General features: G+C 42.2%; 2 protein-coding genes across 2 annotated transcripts in view; one reads left to right on the forward strand and one right to left on the reverse strand.

Annotated features, from left to right (window-relative positions):
- Window positions 1-6,390, reverse strand: part of tmem231 (transmembrane protein 231) — a 32,566-nt gene extending 26,176 nt beyond the window's left edge. Inside the window, exons 1-2 of the mRNA XM_084334829.1 lie at window positions 5,954-6,390; window positions 1,821-1,987 (exon numbers count right to left, since the gene is read on the reverse strand). Coding sequence (XP_084190955.1) covers window positions 1,821-1,987; window positions 5,954-6,092 — 306 coding nt within the window. The 5' untranslated portion in view covers window positions 6,093-6,390. The remainder of the gene's footprint in view (window positions 1-1,820; window positions 1,988-5,953) is intronic.
- A 304-nt stretch (window positions 6,391-6,694) lies between these two features.
- The window catches only part of gabarapl2 (GABA(A) receptor-associated protein like 2), a gene marked incomplete at its 3' end in the record, with an annotated part of 36,484 nt that continues 22,962 nt past the window's right edge, over window positions 6,695-20,216 (forward strand). Inside the window, exons 1-3 of the mRNA XM_084335142.1 lie at window positions 6,695-6,789; window positions 7,961-8,016; window positions 19,826-19,998. Of these exons, the coding sequence (XP_084191268.1) occupies window positions 6,756-6,789; window positions 7,961-8,016; window positions 19,826-19,998 (263 nt within the window). The 5' untranslated portion in view covers window positions 6,695-6,755. The remainder of the gene's footprint in view (window positions 6,790-7,960; window positions 8,017-19,825; window positions 19,999-20,216) is intronic.

The raw sequence follows: 20,216 nt of genomic DNA on the forward strand, positions 1-20,216 counted from the left end.
GAGTTCATACGTGTTATTCTTCCTATGGTCTAATGCGGTACAAATGTATTTGCAAAAGAGAACAACTCTCTCAAATCCAAAAGCTATAGTACAAAACCTCAAATTTGAGATGTCATCAGGTATAAAGACTGAAGCTGCTCCATGAACAATGAATTGAGAAAGATGTTATATGACACTGAGATAAGGCTGAGCCTGGATGTTCGAACGTTCGATCGTTACGTTAACATTCGAATTCTAAATCAAAATTCGAATTCTTTATTTTTAATAAAAAGAAAATATATATATTTTATGTGTCTATTCATTCCGATAAACCCATGGGGTTTTTCTTCACAGTTGCAGATAAAGATTAGGCTACACTAATATTATAGTATTACAAAAAACTGCTCAGTTATATTCATTAAAGAAAGTTAATTTAATTTAAAAAAAATACTAATTTAATCAGATTAACCACTTTATTCAAATTGAGGATTTAGTTTGAGGGTATTTATATATATATATAAAAAAATATATATATTATTTTAAATTTCTTTAATTTTTTTTAATTAAAAACGAAGGTTCGAACGTTCGTTAGAAAAACCCTGACGAAGTTCGAATCCCAAAAACAGGCTTCGGGGACAGCCTGTATATGATGTTAATGTTATAGATGACACTGAGAGACACCCAGAGGGATGTTCTGAGTATATGATGTTATAGATGACACTGAGAGACACCCAGAGGGATGTTCTGAGTATATGATGTTATAGATGACACTGAGAGACACCCAGGGGAATGTTCTGAGTATATGATGTGATTATAGATGACACTGTGATAGGCCTTTCACACCGGCCAGGCTCCGTGCTGGAGCCGGTTCCCGAACGTAATCTTGCACCGGCCGGCGCGTTCACACCGGGATTAATTGGTTCAAAACGTGACAAATCGGTGCTCAGCTGCAGTTTAATTTTTTTTAATAATAATTCCGATCCAATATTTATGGCTTAAAACCAATTTCTGACAATTAGTTAGATTAAAAATATATATTTCTTGATTCAGAACTATTTTATCATGGATGAACAAAACTTTCAAATACGAATGGTTGATTTGAATTTCAATGACCTTTTAAGCACCTTGTTAAAATAATTGGCTGTTTTCAAGAAATTCCAGGCCTTGACTTTTTTTTGTCAAACATCAAGCACTTTAAGCACTTCAAGGACCTTGTGCGAACCCTGTATGTATTTGCAGTGCACCGGGTCTGATATCAGGGCAGGCCGCTAAGTGCAGGAAACACTGCAGCTACACACACAACAAGCACAACTTAGACAACAAGCACAACTTAGAAGAGCCTGTTCTTGGGCGGCCGGGTAGCGCAGCGGACTAAGCGTCTGTCTACCACCACAGAGACAGTGGGATCGAATCCAGCTGTGGTGCTTCCGGGTTGGCCGACCGTCCATACTAACACAATTGGCAGTGTTAGCTGGTGGGAAACCCGGCGAGAGTGGGTCCTGGTCGTTGTAAACAGCGACTCCTACAGTTCGGTCGGGGCGCCTGCACAGCAAGGGAAGGATCTGGGGGAGGTAGTGTGACACGTTACACTCTCCCAGTGAGAGTCCACGCTGCCAGGTGAAAACAAGCGGTGGGCTGGGTACACATATGTCGGAGGAAGCATGTGATAGTATCCGCCCTCCCGCACCGACGGTAGGGGGTAAAGTGCGCAACGACCAGGATGGGGATTGGGAATTGGCATAACGACTAACATTGGGAGGGGAGAAAAACGGAAAAAGAAGGGGGGGGAAAGATAATATATAAAAAAAAAAAAAAAAAAAAAAAAAAGAGCCTGTTCTTACGGTGATGGCGGGGATCCGGAGGTTGGCACCTTGCATGTTGTTGAAGTGGGGAAAAGTGCTCCAGGCAACATAATCTCCCCGGGTGCTGGTGGCTGCTACCAGGAGAGCCTGGTATTGATACCTCACGACAGGCTGCTCCTCATAGGTACTCCTCTTTATCCAGAAGCCTGGGATAAAAGCCACAGTTAAACCTTGAGCAACGGTAAATGGTAAATGGCTGCATTTATATAGCGCTTTTATCCAAAGCGCTTTACAAATTGTTCCTCACATTTGACCCATTCACTCACACATTCACACACCGAAGGCGACCATGCAAGGTGCCAACCTGCTCACTGGGAGCAATTAGGGGTTAAGTGTCTTGCTCAAGGACACTTCGACAGGCTGCCTGAGAGGAGCGGGAATCAAACCGGGAACCTCCGGATTACCAGTCGAATGCTCTACCTCCTGAGCCACTGTCGCCCCCGAAGGATGGACGCTCTATACACAGCAATTAGAATTTAGACTCAATTGAATGTATGGCTTGATTCAATAGATTTTTCTTGTCTATGTTCTCTCAGTAGAATATTCAAAATACGACTGTCTACTTGGTCAAGGTCACTGTAGGTGAGGTTATAAAAACGCTTATTAAAGGTTTCTGAGAGTAGACTAGAGTCGACGTTAGAGGAAAATCTATTCTCACACTCAAATCACACTTGTTAGGATAATCTTTCGTTTAGTCACAAACGTTTTATTAACAAGAACAGCAGCAATAACATCAGCTGCGTCAACACATAGTTTATTAGTTTGGTGTTCGCTACATTGACTTGTGTACAACAGTCTATTCATTTAGTATTAGCTACCTTAACTACCTTAACAATTTAGAACATTTGTGAGCTACCTTAACAGTTTAGAAGATTAGTGTTAGCTACCTTGACTCCTGTACAACAGTTTAGAAGTTTAGTGTTAGCTACCACGAGTCACTCCTGTTGTACAACATTTTAGAAGTTTAGTGTTAGCTACTATGACTTGATTGATTGATTGAAAAGTTTATTAACAGATTGCAGTAATGGGTACAGTACAGTACAGTTCAATACATACAATTGTTAAGGGGATGCAGACCAGAGACTTTTGTCTTGTTTACATCAGGGTCCGCCATTTTCAATTTATCATAACATATATGACACACACGACACACAGATAGACAGTACTGCTACATCTATACATTTATGACATACCAGATTTGCAAATACAGTACTGTTTGTGATACAAAAAGTGTCCAGAAAAAGAGTGTATATACATTTGACGTAGAAACTGTACATTGGAGGAGGTTGGGTAGGTGGGGTGGGGTTGGGTGGGTGGGGGATTGTACATTGGAGGTGGGGGTGGGGGGGGTTGGGTAGGAGTTGGGTGGGGGACACTGTACACTGTACATTGGAATACTGACAAAGCCATACTTGGTCATTTACTGTACACCTGGGTTAGGACATTTGTAGGGGCCAGTTTCGAATGAGAGTGTTTTTGAAAGTGGGTAGTGATTCACATTCCTTTACAGCTTTGGGTAGGGCGTTCCACATTGATGTGGCATAATTGCGAAACGTGTTTAGTCCCTTGTTTGAGCCGAATCTGGGTTTAACATGATTTGTGGAGCTCCCTCTGGTGTTGTGATCGTGGTATTCACTGACCTTTGAGAAGTATTTTGACATGTACATGGGTACCTTGGTCGTGTAGTGTATCTTGTAGACCAGGCCCATTGCAAGTTGCTGTACTCTGTCGTCTACTCTAAGCCATCCTAGGTTGTCAAAGTGGGCAGGGGTGAGGTGGGTTCTAGGAGTCAGGTCAAGCAGTAGTCTGACTAGTTTGTTTTGAGATGTTTGTAATTTGGTTTTTAGTGCCTTTGAGGTGCTTTGGTACCATGAGGTGCAAGCATAGTCGTAGTACCCTTGAATGAGTGCTCCTGCCAGAGTCTTCAGGGTATTCTTGTTTACCAGAGAGGAGATCCGGTACAAGAATCGAGTTCGTTGGTTGACTTTTTTTATTACATTGGATGCCATTTTGTCACAGGCCCAGGTAGGTAATTTCATCTTTCCTTGTGACAATATTGTCACCCACTGTAACTGAGAAGCCGTCGGTCTTTCTGAGTTTGTTATTTGAACCGAAGATAATGGACTCTGTTTTGCCCATGTGTAATGATAGTTTGTTATCGGCGAGCCATATGCAGATTTTGCCTAGTTCCGAGCTGAGGGTTTTTTCAACCTGTAACTTGTTCTTGTCAGAGACCAGCAGGGCTGAGTCGTCCGCGAACAGGAACAAGTTGCAGTCACAAGCTGACGACATGTCATTTGCATAAATTAGGAACAGTAGCGGTTCTAGTATGCTTCCTTGTGGAACACCACAGCTCACTGGGAGGGGGGGGGGGGGGGGGATAGGGTACCGTTTACCTCCACCATCTGTTCTCTCCCCTCCAGGTAGGATTGTATCCAGCTCACTGATAGACTATCAAAACCAATTGCTTTTAGCTTGTCAATCAGAATGGTGTGATTGACAGTGTCGAGGGCCTTTTGTAGGTCCAGCATGACCATGCCGCAGTATTTGCCCGCGTCCACCTCTTGTTTGATGTGGTCGTTCAAATGCGTGTAGCTTAATCCCAGCGGAAGAGTGCAAGAGCGCTTCCGCATTCTTCACCACGCATGCGCATGAGGTCCCTGCTTAGTTCAGACGCCCCATTCAACACGGTTAATCACAGATATAATATAATAATAATATATATACGCGATGGACGCAGCAGGCGATCTTCTTGCTGTCATTACATCCATGTATGTGATTGATTGATTGAAAAGTGTATTAACAGATTGCAGAATGGGTACAGTACAGCTCAATGTGCATCTTCTCTTCTGTGTTTGTTTCCTTATTTGATCAATCGCAGAGAGTGCTGGGCACTCAGTTACCGGGGCGCGCGCGGTCTCCTCACCAACACAAACAATTATGCTGAAGCAGCGATGCGGTTATGTGGTCCGCAGAATGGGTACAGTACAGTACAGCAGCTCAATGTGCATCTTCTGTGTTTGTTTCCTTATTTGATCAATCGCAGAGAGTGCTGGGCACTCAGTTACCGGGGCGCTCGCGGTCTCCTCACCCGGGGAAATAACACAAACAATTATGCTGAAGCAGCTACGACTCCGAGTACCACATAACCGCATCGCTGCTTCAGCATAATTGTTTGTGTTAATTCCCCGGGTGAGGACACCGCGCGCGCCCCGGTAACTGAGTGCCCAGCACTCTCTGCGATTGATCAAAGGAAACAAACACAGAAGAGAAGATGCACATTGAGCTGTACTGTACCCATTCTGCAATCTGTTAATACACTTTTCAATCAATCAATCACATACATGGATGTAATGACAGCAAGAAGATCGCCTGCTGCGTCCATCGCGTATATATATATTATTATTATATTATATCTGTGATTAACCGTGTTGAATGGGGCGTCTGAACTAAGCAGGGACCTCATGCGCAGCGCGGCGAAGAATGCGGAAGCGCTCTTGCACTCTTCCGCTGGGATTAAGCTACACGCCGTTCAAATAGAGAAGGCATGCGTCAGTGGAGTGGGATGTTCTGAAGCCAGATGTACAACAGTTTAGAAGTTTAGTGTTAGCTACCATGACTCCTGTACAACAGTTTAGAAGTTTAGTGTTAGCTACCATGACTCCTGTACAACAGTTTAGAAGTTTAGTCAGTGTTAGCTACCATGACTCCTGTACAACAGTTTAGAAGTTTAGTGTTAGCTACCATGACTCCTGTACAACAGTTTAGAAGTTTAGTGTTAGCTACCTTGACTCATGTACAACAGTTTAGAAGATTAGTGTTAGCTACCTTGACTCCTGTACAACAGTTTAGAAGTTTAGTGTTAGCTACCATGAGTACAGCAGTTTAGAAGATTAGTGTTAGCTACCTTGCCTCCTGTACAACAGTTTAGAAGGTTAGTGTTAGCTACCTTGACTCCTGTACAACAGTTTAGAAGATTAGTGTTAGCTACCTTGACTCCTGTACAACAGTTTAGAAGTTTAGTGTTAGCTACCATGAGTACAACAGTTTAGAAGATTAGTGTTGGCTACCTTGCCTCCTGTACAACAGTTTAGAAGTTTAGTGTTAGCTACCTTGACTCCTGTAAGCAACGAGAAGAGGAGGGATGTATGTCAGGCACAAGACAGCGATGACAAACAGCGTGGCTTTTGTGCAAACACTGGTTTTGTACCGAATCAAAGCCGGGTGAGAATATACTTCATAGAAAGCCATAACAAAAGAAACAGAATTGGTGTGTAATAGTTTTTGCTACCATACAATTAGCTGTGACTATTGCTGCAACGTGATGTCCAGTCCAACGCTGAGACAACGTTGACGTTATGTACAAAAAAAAGTAAACAATCAAGCTAGCATTAGCAAGACGCTAACTCGACGTTCGGTAACGGTTGTTCGGACAAAATACAAGCTCTAGCGAATGAATCGTCCTCAAATCCCTTTCCGTGTTCAAATATCTTCTAAGAGGTCCATCATCAAGGGGCAACGAACAGGAATAGCTTGCTAACTTGCTCGTTTCTCAAATGAGTCGCGCCATGATTTCGGCTAACGGTACTTCCGGTCGTGGAGCTTAGCGTCTCCCGGTAACCATGGCTGCCGCCTGCCGCCACTGGTCTCTTGGCAACGCCACCAAATCGGACGTCTCTCTCTCCCCCTGCGACGCGCTGCTCGGATGGTTTGACCAGACTGTGACGTCACCTCTCGGCTCTCGCAGCTAGACAGAACACTCGAAGCTTCTGGCGAAATACCTTGTTGACGTTTTATTTGTTGTGTCCTTGTCATCTGGATTTGCTCCGTTATACCACCGGCATAAACCCGCGGTGTTCACACGCCCACGTCTGATTTTTAGCAGCACGCCTCAAGTCTGAGGATCCAGCGAAAATGAAATGGATGTTTAAAGAGGATCATTCCCTCGGTAAAAGGGATTTCGATTGTTATGAAACCGATTTTATTGCTACCATGCATCGCTTTCTGTTGTTTATTTTGCTTTCTGTTTTTAGTTTGCAATGTCATCCCTAATATGAACTGCTTGCCAAAATATGTGTCCTCAGAATAGGCTGCCTGCCTGAGTGCCAGGAGGGCACCTTGTCGCTGTTGATGTAGGTTACGGTATTTATTTGGACACATAATCATGGCTTGCACAAAATGCAAAATTAATGTGCTCTTGCTGTAGGAGAAAATGTGTCATTTCCACCTCTCAATAGAAGACATTCCGCAAATTGCCTGCAGTCTCTGAAGTCGGTAGTAATTTGGGTTGGTTCAGTTGTCTCCCTGAAATGTTCACTGTCTATCTATGGGCAACGGTCCAATGTTGAGTAGAGGTATAAATGATTATTGTGGATATACTGTGTATTTTGTTTCTTGACATTGTAAACCCAGTTCAACCCAATATTAACTGGGTTTAAATTGACATTGTGTCACCCTGTTACCTCATCTTATTTTCATACTTTCCTTTTGAGGTATATATTTAATACAAACCCCATGTGTACGTGTCTGTCTGCCCATCTCTTTTTTTTTTTTAATTTTAAATTTTATTTTTTACTTCACCAGTTGCTGTCAGTTCTGTAAAGATATTTCTGAAAGTAGGCCTCTTATCTGGACTAATGAGTGCAGTCTATTGGACCTAAATGGATCCTCCACACCTTGTGACCTGCCCTCACCCAAGGCCTCGGATTCACCGCTGGTCTCTCTGCTGTATCTGTAGCAGACCAGTGTTTATCAGACTCGGCCCAGGGATGGGTGCCGTTCTCTGCAAGGTAGCTAAGTGGTCCTTGGGTTGGTTAAGGAAATTGTCTTTTTTCTGGTATTACTTTTAACTGAAGTGGTCTCCTGAGGGTGGCAATACTAGAACTTGCCGCCCCCCCTCCCCCCCCCCTTCCCCAAGATGGAAAAATTACTTGTATGCTAGTTCCTGAGGGACCTTGCCTCTGTTCGCCCATCTAGATGCAGCGTTTAAATCCTGCATATGAAGCAGTATAGTGGACTAGGCTCGGCTGATGTCACACATCGGGGAGGAGGAAACTCCCATTAGGCCTAGCTCATCCCTTTAATCTCCACTTCCTGTTTGTTCCCTGTCTCTCCCTCAGAACACAGATGTGTGGAGTCAGCCAAAATACGCAACAAATATCCTGACAGAGTACCGGTGAGTAGGGGGGGGTGGGGGGGGGTGGTAGGCCGAGATGGAGCGAGTGAGTGAGAGTGATTGATTGACACGCAGTACTATGGTTCACAACCATATACAGGAGTACTGTATATTTGCATATCGTATATGTCACAAATGTAACAGTACTATATCTGTATGTCATGTATGTCCCTATGCCATAAATGTCATGTATGTTGTGTGTCATAAATGTCACTATGAATTGAAAATGGGGGACCCTGATGTAAACGAGACAAACGTCTTTCTCTGGTCTGCATGCCCTTAACAATTGTGTGTATTGAGCTGTACTGTACTGTACCCATTCTGCAATCTGTAAATAAAGTATTCATTCATTCATTCATTCATTCATTCATTCATTCATTCATTCATTCATTCATTCATTCATTCATTCAACCTTTTAGGCTAAAAGCACAGGGATGCCCGTTCATGACCCCAACAACATGGTCAAGCATAGAAAGAATCATGCTTCAATGTGGAACGCCCTACCCACAGCCGTAAAAAAATGTGAATCCCTATTCCCTACCCACCTTCAAAACCGCTCTCAAAGAGCACCTACGGGAGGCTGCAATTCGAAACTGGCCCCTGTAAACATCCACCCCCCCCCTCCAATGTACAGTTTCTTCCCCCTCAAATGTATACTCTCTTTTAGAAACTCTGTCTCAGTACTGTATATTTGTATATCTTGTATGTCATAAATGTCTGGATGTAACAGTACTGTTTATCATGTCGTGTATGTCATAAATGTTACTATGAATTGAAAATGGGGGACCCGGCCTGATGTAAACCAGACGAAAGTCTTTCTCTGGTCTTCATTCATTCAAACCTTTATTTATTCTCGAAAAGGACAATTGAGGTCACCCTCATTTTCAATGTCGTTGAGACTTACAGACATTTCAATGCATACATTTTTTACAATAATAATAATAATAAATAATAACAACTCTATATAGCACCCTTCACACAAGCCCCACAGCAAGTAGCACAAAATGAACATCAAGTTTCAATTTCTTTATTAGTTGTCATACAAAAATACAGAATACCTTTATATGAAATGCTTTTTTCTGTTTTGCTCCTGAGAGTGTGCTAGATAAAAATAGATAAGTATAAAATAGAAAGTCAAAGTACGTAAACAAGTGTAAACAAAAGTGTTCAATATACATATACATATATACAATATACAATGCAGAGTAGGAACAAAAAGTAACTGAGTTACAATACAATATACAGTACAATGCAGAAATGGGATGAGGTGCAATGAGGTATGAGTTGTATAGACTATATCTTCATCGACTCCAAATTAATACCAAAAATAACATCTGTTAAATATCGGGGGTCGGGGTCAGGGACTACAGCCCCCTCAGCATCGACGGAGAACCGGTTGAGAGAGTGAACAGTTTTAAGTACCTTGGAGTCCACATATCCGAGGACTTGACATGGACCACACACATTGACAGTGTTATCAAGAAGGCACGACAACGCCTCTACTTCCTTAGGCGCCTAAGGAAGTTCAAAGTGAGTCAGAAGATCCTCAAGAACTTCTACTCATGCACAATATCCTACTAAACGATTTATGCATACTTTAATAGAATTAATATTCTCTAGCGTGAGGATTAAAATGTCTCCAGGAGTCTATGCAGCCGTTTTTTGACATAGAATCTGAGAGGGACTTGGACATCAGAGATGGAGTCAAGTTACGTGGGCTTGAGCGATCTAGATGAGGCTTAATAGTTAGATTCATGTCTCCACCAAATATTAGATAGGCGTTGTTTAGTGAGGGAAGTCGTTCAAATAGTTTGTTCATAAATGTGGGGCTGTAAAAATTTGGAGCATAGATGTTAACCAGTAAAACCGGGACCTTACACAACAAGCCTGAAACTATCAAATATCTGCCTTCTCTATCCGAGATAACTTTGGAAGATTTGAATTGAATCGTTTTGCGAATCAATATGGCGACTCCTCTGGCTTTGGAATTAAAGTCTGAGTGAAATATTTCAGCAACTCGGGGGCATTTCAGTCTGACCTGATCTTTATTACGCATGTGTGTCTCTTGTAGAAACACCAGGTCGGCCTTGAGATGTTTCAGATGTGTGAGCACTCTCGTCCTCTTGACAGGGTTTCCCAGGCCTTTGATGTTCCAGCTGACAAATCTCACAGGAGAGTTATTACCTAGGTTGAGAGAGTTATCACAGTGGTGTTTTGAAATTATGAGGAATGAGAGGCCCCCCCCTCCTTTGGGAGGGAGGGAGAGAGGGGAGGGAGGGAAGAAAGAGCAGAAAGGAAAAAACAAATAACTTGAACGAATAACAATTGAATATCAAAAACAAAAAGAGGAGAACGGAATCTACATACGACCCAGGAATATGAATGGAAGTGGACATGACCGGTTAGCCTAGGCATTGTCCAACTAACGCCTCTCCCGAAGGCTAACCGGTCATGTCCATTTCCATTCATTGTGCTAAGCTAGGCTAGGGATGGGCGATATGGCCTCTAAATGATATCGCAATATTTTTTGGCCATATCACGATACACGATATATATCGCGATATTTTGACATTTCCTCTAAAGCACTTAAAAATGCTTGATTTAACCCTTTGATGCATACAGTCACGCCAATATGATGATTATAATAAGTCCCTGCAACATATGTTTGCATTATTAAACCATGAAGATGCTTTAAAAAATAATTTAATGAAAATGTACTAAGAGTAGTCTACTGACACACTAATAAAAAGAATATTTACATCTAAGACTATTTATATAAAAACTCTTGGGTGCCTAAGACTTTTGCACAGTACTGTGTTTTCTATCCACTTTAGCCAAACACACACACACACACATATATATATATATATATATACACACACTGTGAGAAAATAATAATCACACACAAAGGGATAATGGCTTATAGCAGACTTAATGATTTTAGAATATTTCAGATAATGAAATTAAATGTTTATATCATCAACTATCCAGTTAGTATTTATACTGTAACGTTTGGCTACTTTAAATCATTGAATGTAGAGAGAGTGAGAACGCGCGAGAGAGCCAGCCCCCCCCCCCCCCCCCCCCCCCCAGGTTTTGTAGGTTTGCGTTTTGAGCGTATAAGCTGCCGTTGTCATGGTTTTTGCCTTATTTCACCTTTCTGTGAGGGACAGCTATCTATTTTTGCTTTATTTCACCTCTCTGTGAGGGATAGCTGTCAATCCCTGTTCCATGTGGTTAATTGCCTCATGGGTCGGCAGGTGTGTGGGCTTGATTGCACCTGATGCAGTGCAGCTGTGCCTATGGCCATGTGGAGTCTATTTAAGTTTGGAGATTGCAGCGTCAACTGCTTTTTCATTTCCTAGTGTTGGTTGTCCTTTTGGTCACGCTCATTATATTGAAGTGTAGTCTGATCTCTGATTCAGAATTGAGCCTTATGGTAGTCATTCTTATTTTAGGCTACTCACGTGATTCTACACATAAACTCCCTTAGTGGAGGTTTATTGTTTTACTTTTTCCAATATAAACTCCTTTATTAGGAGGTGTCCTTGTGGCTTATTTACTTTTATACTATACCTCTTTATTGAGAGTAGTCCTGTTTTTTGGGACTTGATTTATTTTCTTAATTACTCACTTTGAGATTTCCACCTGTAAAGGTTGTTTTCTGTTGTTTAATTTTCCCCCTCCTAAAATATCTGTGTAAGCAGTCTAGTGGTTGTCCGTTTCACGGATAACTTTAAGAATCCCTGTTATCTGCTCATGACCCACACACCCACACACACAGCCCTCACAGCCGTAGGTGATGATGTCACACTCAAATGTCAACACAGGAAGTTGAACACACGATGATGGGAACTATGCCCGATATGAAGAAACGAATAACCAATAAATATGAGGTTGTGTTTGAACTTCTGTTGTCAAGCCTCATCAATATTACCCCACCCCCTTTCCTCACGAATGGCATCTAGTGTCGTAGAGTCCGCTTTGAGCATTTCCAGGGTTAGCAGCTAACACTAGTTAGCTTAGCCTAGTTATGTGGGATAACTTAATTAGCAGCTAACGTTAGCCCATTGCTCGCGTCAATTAAATTGCATATCATTAAAGGTCCGTGCCGGTCTGTGTCTAATGAAATTACAATTGCATGTCATTTAAGGTCCGCGCTGGTCTGTCTATAATGAAATGAGAGGAAAGCTCTGCGCTAAAGCAAGTCTCATCTCAGCCAGGACGTGACAACATATACTTGATGTTCACGATATAGTAATTTACTACATCTCATGTAGAACAAGCCGCGATACATCGAGTGTACTCGATATATCGCCCAGCCCTAAGCTAGGCGAACATGCAGCCAGATAGCTTTCTACTGAACGCACAGAGAGGAAATTGGTATCTATCTTATTGTCTCTCTCTGGAGAAGACGGTAAGCTAATTTCCCCAAATGTTGGCATGTTCTTTTAAATATTGGATGAATGGAAACACTGAAATAATAAACAGCGTCACACCGTTAGCTAGGGGAGAACAGGGGACGTTGTCACACGGGTAGGTTGTCACATTCATTATATTTCACCACCAGAGGATCCTGTCTCCCATACTTTGGTATTTTAAATGTCCAGAATTGGGGTCAGAGTTCACCTACATTGTCATATTTGGAGTGAAACAGCTGAATTTGAGGTGAGAGGACTTTTTGTGTTTTTCATGTCCATTTGTAAATATTCCGTTCCTCAGTATTTTTCTTCTAGGCTTTTACACAATTATTACCCTTAAAAAGTGTGAAGGGATAGCTAATAGTTTAGATTGTTGTTAGCTAGCTAACTAGTTGTTAGATGGCTGTTAGCCTTGATGCTATCAACTATCAAGACATTCTAGTTGGGGTTGGTCGTCACATTTTATTTGGGGTTGGTTGTCACATGTTACAACCATGAATTGAAAATGGGGGACCCTGATGTAAACAAGACAAAGTCTTTCTCTGGTCTGCATCCCCTTAACAATTGTGTGTATTGAGCCGTACTGTATTGTACCCATTCTGCAATCTGTTAAATAAAGTTTTCATTCATTCATTCATGTTGTGTAGGCTATTATTGTTAGGCCGATTTATTGTGTTCTTATTTTGTTATATAGGATGGCCTAAAGATGTGTTTCCTGTTTATGTATTTATCAACTTGTCAATGCAATTAAACTTTCAAATTTAGTTCTGCCTTCTTGTCTTCTTTTTAAGATTTTCCCATTAAAACACATGGTGACAACCAACCCCATAGTGTGTGACAACCATCCCCATGATGGGGTTGGTTGTCATAATGTGTCAGAGTGTCTTTGATAGGTGATTAACTCTTTGTTACAATACGTTGGAAAATGAGAGGGATACACATTTCAAGCCAACATCTTAAGCTTCAATTTAATGTAGGAATGACTATTGAAAGATGTTTTGATTATGAGCAATTCACACTAGAGTAAAAAGTGTCCCCCGTTCTCCCCTACTCTACAGCCATCGTTAGTGTGTTGGCCGACCCCCCCCCTCCCTCTCTCTCTCTCTCTCTCTCTCTCTCTCTCTCTCTCTCTCTCTCTCTCTCTCTCTCTCTCTCTCTCTCTCTCTCTCTCTCTCTCTCTCTCTCTCTCTCTCTCTCTCTCTCTCTCTCTCTCTCTCTCTCTCTCTCTCTCTCTCTCTCTCTCTCGAATCCCCTCAGTGGTAGGAGGAAGCCCTATAGAGTTACATGACCGCCCACCCACCCCCGGTGCTCCAGTTGTGTTCCAGCAGTACGTCTCTCTCTCTCGTTGCCCTCGTCCCCTGCAGGGGTGTGGGTTACTGGGGCAGTTTGACTCAGCACTGCCGGCCCACTCTCCACTCTTCTGGTGAGGAGCCAAGTCAAGAGAGGGTGTCTACGGACACAGCAGCAGCTAGGGCTGGCGAGCACTGATGGATTGTAATGTACAGTGATCAGATTATAAAATCACATGCAGACTAATAGTCAGACTGCAGACAAAATAGGTTATTATTTGTTGATTTGAAGTGAAGGGGGCGGAGCTTGATTGCAAGACTTTGACACAATGGTTGCTACTAAGATGATGATAATGATATTTGACACAGTGGTTAATACTAAGATGATGATGATGATGATATTTGACACAATGGTTGCTACTAAGATGATGATACTGATATTTGACAATGGTTAATACTAAGATGATGATAATGGTATTTGACACTGGTTAATACTAAGATGATGATAATGATATTTTACACAATGGTTAATACTTTTTATTGTATTTTCTGTGATCTGATACCGTTTGTGTACTGTAATGCTATTTGGAATTATTTTTATATGTAGGAATATTGGAATATATTTTTAAATGTATGCTACTATAATTTTATGTATGTATGTACTGTTTTTGTTGTGTGTGGACCCCAGGAAGACTAGTTGTTGCTGCGGTGATGACTAATGGGGATCCGTAATAAAAGATAATACTGATATTTGACACACTGGTTGATACTAAGATGATAATGATATTTGACACAATGGTTGATATGTACATGATGATAATGATATTTGACACAATGGTTGATATGTACATGATGATAATGATATTTGACACAATGGTTGCTATGTACATGATGATAATGATATTTGACACGATGGTTGATATGTACATGATGATAATGATATTTGACACACTGGTTATATAAAAGGTTATATAAAAGGAACTTGAACTTGGTTGATATGTATATGATGATAATGATATTCACAATGATGACAGATTTCAGATGACTTTGAAAGTCAATCCAAATATAGCTGAAAGTCACTGCATTTGAGTATCCTAGTCGATTACATTACTGGTTACAATATGAAGCAGGCAATTGGTTATCTGTACAGATTATATGTTGAAAGTAACTTGACTCAGCACCCTGCTGCCACTTCATCCTCTCCTGGTCTCCACTGTAAGAGAGCCACGTCAAGAAGCTCTATTGACATAGCAGTATATTGCAAGACACATTCCTGTTTGTGGTCAGTCCCTTTTTGTTGAGACTGTAGGAAGGCTGAGAGGGAGACAGAGTAGGAGAGGCACAGGAGAGAAGGTTCTTTATTGAGACTGTAGGAAGGCTGAGAGGGAGACAGAGTAGGAGAGGCACAGGAGAGAAGGTTCTTTATTGAGACTGTAGGAAGGCTGAGAGGGAGACAGTAGTGGAGACACAGGAGAGAATGTTCTTTATTGAGACAGTAGGAAGGCTAAGAAGGAGACAGAGTAGAGGAGACACAGGAGAGAAAAGGTTCTTTATTGAGACAGTAGGAAGGCTGAGAGGGAGACTAGAGTAGTGGAGACACAGGAGAGAAGGTTCTTTATTGAGACTAGGAAGGCTGAGAGGGAGGCAGAATAGTGGAGACACAGGAGAGAAGGTTCTTTATTGAGACTGTAGGAAGGCTGAGGGAGACAGAGTAGGAGAGACACAGGAGAGAAGGTTCTTTATTGAGACAGTAGGAAGGCTGAGAAGGAGACAGAGTAGAGGAGACACAGGAGAGAAGGTTCTTTATTGAGACAGTAGGAAGGCTGAGAGGGAGACAGAGTAGTGGAGACACAGGAGAGAATGTTCTTTATTGAGACTGTAGGAAGGCTAAGAAGGAGACAGAGTAGGAGAGAAGGTTATTGAGACAGTAGGAAGGCTGAGAGGGAGACAGGAGAGAAGGTTCTTTATTGAGACTGTAGGCAGGCTAAAAAGGAGACAGAGTAGAGGAGACACAGGAGAGAAAAGGTTCTTTATTGAGACAGTAGGAAGGCTGAGAGGGAGACAGAGTAGTGGAGACACAGGAGAGAAGGTTCTTTATTGAGACTAGGAAGGCTGAGAGGGAGGCAGAATAGTGGAGACACAGGATAGAAGGTTCTTTATTGAGACTGTAGGAAGGCTGAGGGAGACAGAGTAGGAGAGACACAGGAGAGAAGGTTCTTTATTGAGACAGTAGGAAGGCTGAGAAGGAGACAGAGTAGTGGAGACACAGGAGAGAAGGTTCTTTATTGAGACTGTAGGAAGGCTAAGAAGGAGACAGAGTAGGAGAGACACGGGAGAGAAGGTTATTGAGACAGTAGGAAGGCTGAGAGGGAGATGGAGTAGGGGAGACACAGGAGAGAAGGTTCTTTATTGAGACTGTAGGCAGGCTGAGAGGGAGACAGAGTAGGGGAGACACAGGAGAGAAGGTTCTTTATTGAGACTGTAGGCAGGCTGAGAAGGAGACAGAGTAGGGGAGACACAGGAGAGAAGGTTCTTTATTGAGACTGTAGGAAGGCTGAGAAGGAGACAGAGTAGTGGAGACACAGGAGAGAAGGTTCTTTATTGAGACAGTAGGAAGGCTGAGAAGGAGACAGAGTAGTGGAGACACAGGAGAGAAGGTTCTTTATTGAGACAGTAGGACGGTTGAAAGGGAGACAGAGTAGGAGAGAAGGTTCTTTATTGAGACAGTAGGAAGGCTGAGAGGGAGACGGAGTAGGGGAGACACAGGAGAGAAGCTTATTTATTGAGACAGTAGGAAGGCTGAGAGGGAGACAGAGTAGAGGGGACACAGGAGAGAAGGTTCTGGTGGGATCTGATCCCAGGCCAGCAGGGGGACATGTGGTTCCAGAGGCAAGGGTCTTAACCACTACACCTTTTCTGGGCACAATCAATTTCTATCGTCTTTGTAAAAATGCCAATACTGACCAAACATCATGTCATTGTGGTTAGAGCCACCAAGACCTGGTATGTCCAATCGTATATTATTCATATTCTGACTTAAAAAGGTTTTTGACTATTTTAACAAACACTTTTCAGTCTCACTAGCACTTGCCCACTAAAGGCATCAGACTTGTGTTTATAATATCTCAACAATCCCAAAATCGCAGGTTCTGCAAAGTCACCACGGAAGCTTCTTAAAAATCTGTATCCTGCACCGCTTGACCCCTGCAATGATCACCTTTTGAAAACCGTTGCAGCCAAAACCCACAGGGCAAACGCTGCCACACTTTACCGTGCCGGTGTCACCGCGGAACCAAGAACTGACACCTCGGGTGGAAGAGGGAAGGGGGTTCATCTTTAATGCCACGTGTGGATAACAGAAGGTGTTAAACCTGTCAGGCTCTAGGAAGGGCTCTTTGTGTGGTATTTTCAGGGTCCTTTGTGTGGATAATACCTCCTGGGAACCTGATACATATCCCGCTGCTTCCAGTCTGCACCGGTTTAATGGGAACAAGACTGTGAGAATAGAGGACAGAGACATGTAACACTTATGGGAGACCCTGTCTTTCTGAGAATAGAGGACAGAGACATCTTAACACTTATGGGAGACCCTGTCTTTCTGAGAATAGAGGACGGAGACATCTTAACACTTATGGGAGACCCTGTCTTTCTGAGAATAGAGGACAGAGACATCTTAACACTTATGGGAGACCCTGTCTCTGAGAATAGAGGACAGAGACATCAGACCCTGTCCTTCCAACCGTGTGTGTGTGTGTGTGTGTTAGGCCATTATAATACAGTAGGTCAATGTTTCTCAACCCGAGGGCTGTAGACTGCAGTGTGGTCCCTGGCCTGGCTGCTTCTATCCTTTCGGCAAGCAACAAGCCCTTGCGCGTTGCTCTGATTGGCCGAGCGCGCGCATGCGCATGAGCCGCGACAAGCCCCTCAGCCAGGCAGCAATACTAAGGTCCGCTTAACGCAATTTATACAAATGGAAGTTGATTTCGCCGTAACAAATCATTAAAAAAAATATACCGTTAACTGGAATATGTTGTTTCTTTACACATATGTTGGATTATGTAATTGGTTTGTCATGACAAACCAATAAAAAAATCGCGAATTAACCGGTGGCTACAACAACAGTGCACAGTAACATTAATATAATTACATGCATCATTGTTTACAATGAACGGTGGGGCTAATCGAAAGGACTGGACACGGACAACTTAAACGGCAATCAATTAATCAGAGACAACATGTGTTCACACACTGAATCTGACCAGCAAAGTGACCAAGAGGTCTGGGCAGAACATAGTTTATACACACTTGCAAGACGTAACATTATACATCAGATATGATGATGAAAGTATAAACAAACTGGGTTCTCAGTAGGGGAGTAATAACACAACCTTGCTTTGGCTAGCTGGGTACTTTGGACCTTTTAAAGAGACACATTATACTAGCTGGCCATAACCAGTCCAGCTGTACAAAGATAAAATGATTTCTCAACACAGATCTATAATGACATGATGATATTTTCTACGACACCACGTATTCCTATACTTTAGAACGCTGGCCTTTTAACCACACATCACGCATATCGCTCCAGCGCTGATTGAGTTAATACAGGTCCTGTTCCACTGTTCCCATAACAATATTACTCCATAGCTTGTTATATAATATATATATATATATATAACATTTAATCATTGTATATTGTTAATGCACTTTACCGTTACATTTGCACTCTGGTTAGATGCCAACTTCTTTTCGTTGTACTATACTGTGCAATGATCAATGATACATTTGAATCGAAACAAATGTAATCTATACTGGCTCTGATTACATCCTCTTGGCTGCTTTAAAATTGAAAGTACATCACCTTCATCAATTTATGTCATGTTTTGCATGCAAATTATTTATCTTTAAAGTAACTAGTGACTGCAGGGTTCAAATAAATATACTGGCGTAAATAGTAGGTATAGTGGAGTAAAAGTATAAATTCCCTAAAATGAAAAATACTCAAGTACAGGTACAAGTAGCTTGAAATTGTACATACTAGGTACAGTGCTTGAGTAAAAATAAGTAGTTACTTTCCACCACTGTTAATAATTAATGTCAAATGGTTGAATTTCATTATAAGCGGGCCCTGAAGGTGGATATACTATGACCTGCTGGTCCCCATGTCCAAAAAACTACTTGTTTGCTGGTGCAATACCTGAGACAGATGATATATGAAAAACACCACAGTACTTCAATATTTAAGATGATTAGATAGATAGATAGATAGATAGATAGATAGATAGATACTTACTTTATTTATGTATCCCCTTGAGCAGCATGTAGCTAAAAAACAGCATTGCAGGTAACATCATACATATCTAGGGAGAAATATATCAATGGGGAATAAGGATAAGAACTGAATGTATTGTAATCAATAATGGGTCTTGGATTGCAAGGTAAGCATAACACACAGTAGAACATTTCTATTTGAACATCAGCCGGTCAAAACAGGTGCGGTCAGCAAAAAATGCGGCAATGTGAGAATAATGTTTTATTAATAGGTGCGTAATGGTCTTTCCCTCCAACAACTGGGATGGGCTATGCACGGGCAGAGGCTGCCACTCTTAGTGGCCTAAGTCCTGTTAAAGACCAGCCCACTGAGGATATCATATGATCTAGTGGAACTAGATGAACGAGCTGTGAAACAGTGGAACCAGCGGTGACTGTACTGACTAGATAACATGTTTTTAGCATGTTCTTTACACAACCTTTGTGATTACTAATATCTATTTGTAGAATAGAATCTATGTGTGCATGTGTGTGTGTATATGTAAGTGCATATACTGTAACCCATGTGTGTGTATGTGTGTGTAATGTATAAGTGCATACTGTAACCCATGTGTGTGTGTTTGTGTGTGTGCGTATGTGTAAGTGCATATACTGTAACGTGTGTGTATGTAAGTGTAAGTGCATATACTGTAACGTGTGTGCGTGCGTGTGTACTGTATGTGTGTGTGCAAGTGCATATACTGTAACGTGTGTGTGTATGTGTGTGTGTAAGTGCATATACTGTAACGTGTGTGTGTGTGTGTGTGTGCGTGTGTTACTCCCTGCCAGGTGATAGTGGAGAAGGTGTCCGGCTCCCAGATCGTGGACATTGACAAGAGGAAGTACCTGGTCCCCTCTGACATCACCGTGGCCCAGTTCATGTGGATCATCAGGAAGCGCATCCAGCTGCCCTCGGAGAAAGCCATCTTCCTCTTCGTCGACAAGACCGTCCCCCAGTCCAGGTGACGACGGGGAAGGGGGGGTGGTGTGTGACACCGCAACGCACTGTAGTCACGGCAACCGTACAGTACAGGGGTCAATTCACTCTCCACTCAGTCCATTCATAATGATAAAGGTCATTCAAATACAGGCTGGAATCAGTCAATTCAATCAGTATTCGCTGAGTGCAAGTTATGCGGTACAACAGATACACAGTTAGTTACATAATACAACAGATACA

This window comes from Notolepis coatsorum (assembly GCF_963971535.1).
Source record: "Notolepis coatsorum genome assembly, chromosome: 18".
In the NCBI taxonomy this organism is placed as follows: domain Eukaryota; kingdom Metazoa; phylum Chordata; class Actinopteri; order Aulopiformes; family Paralepididae; genus Notolepis; species Notolepis coatsorum.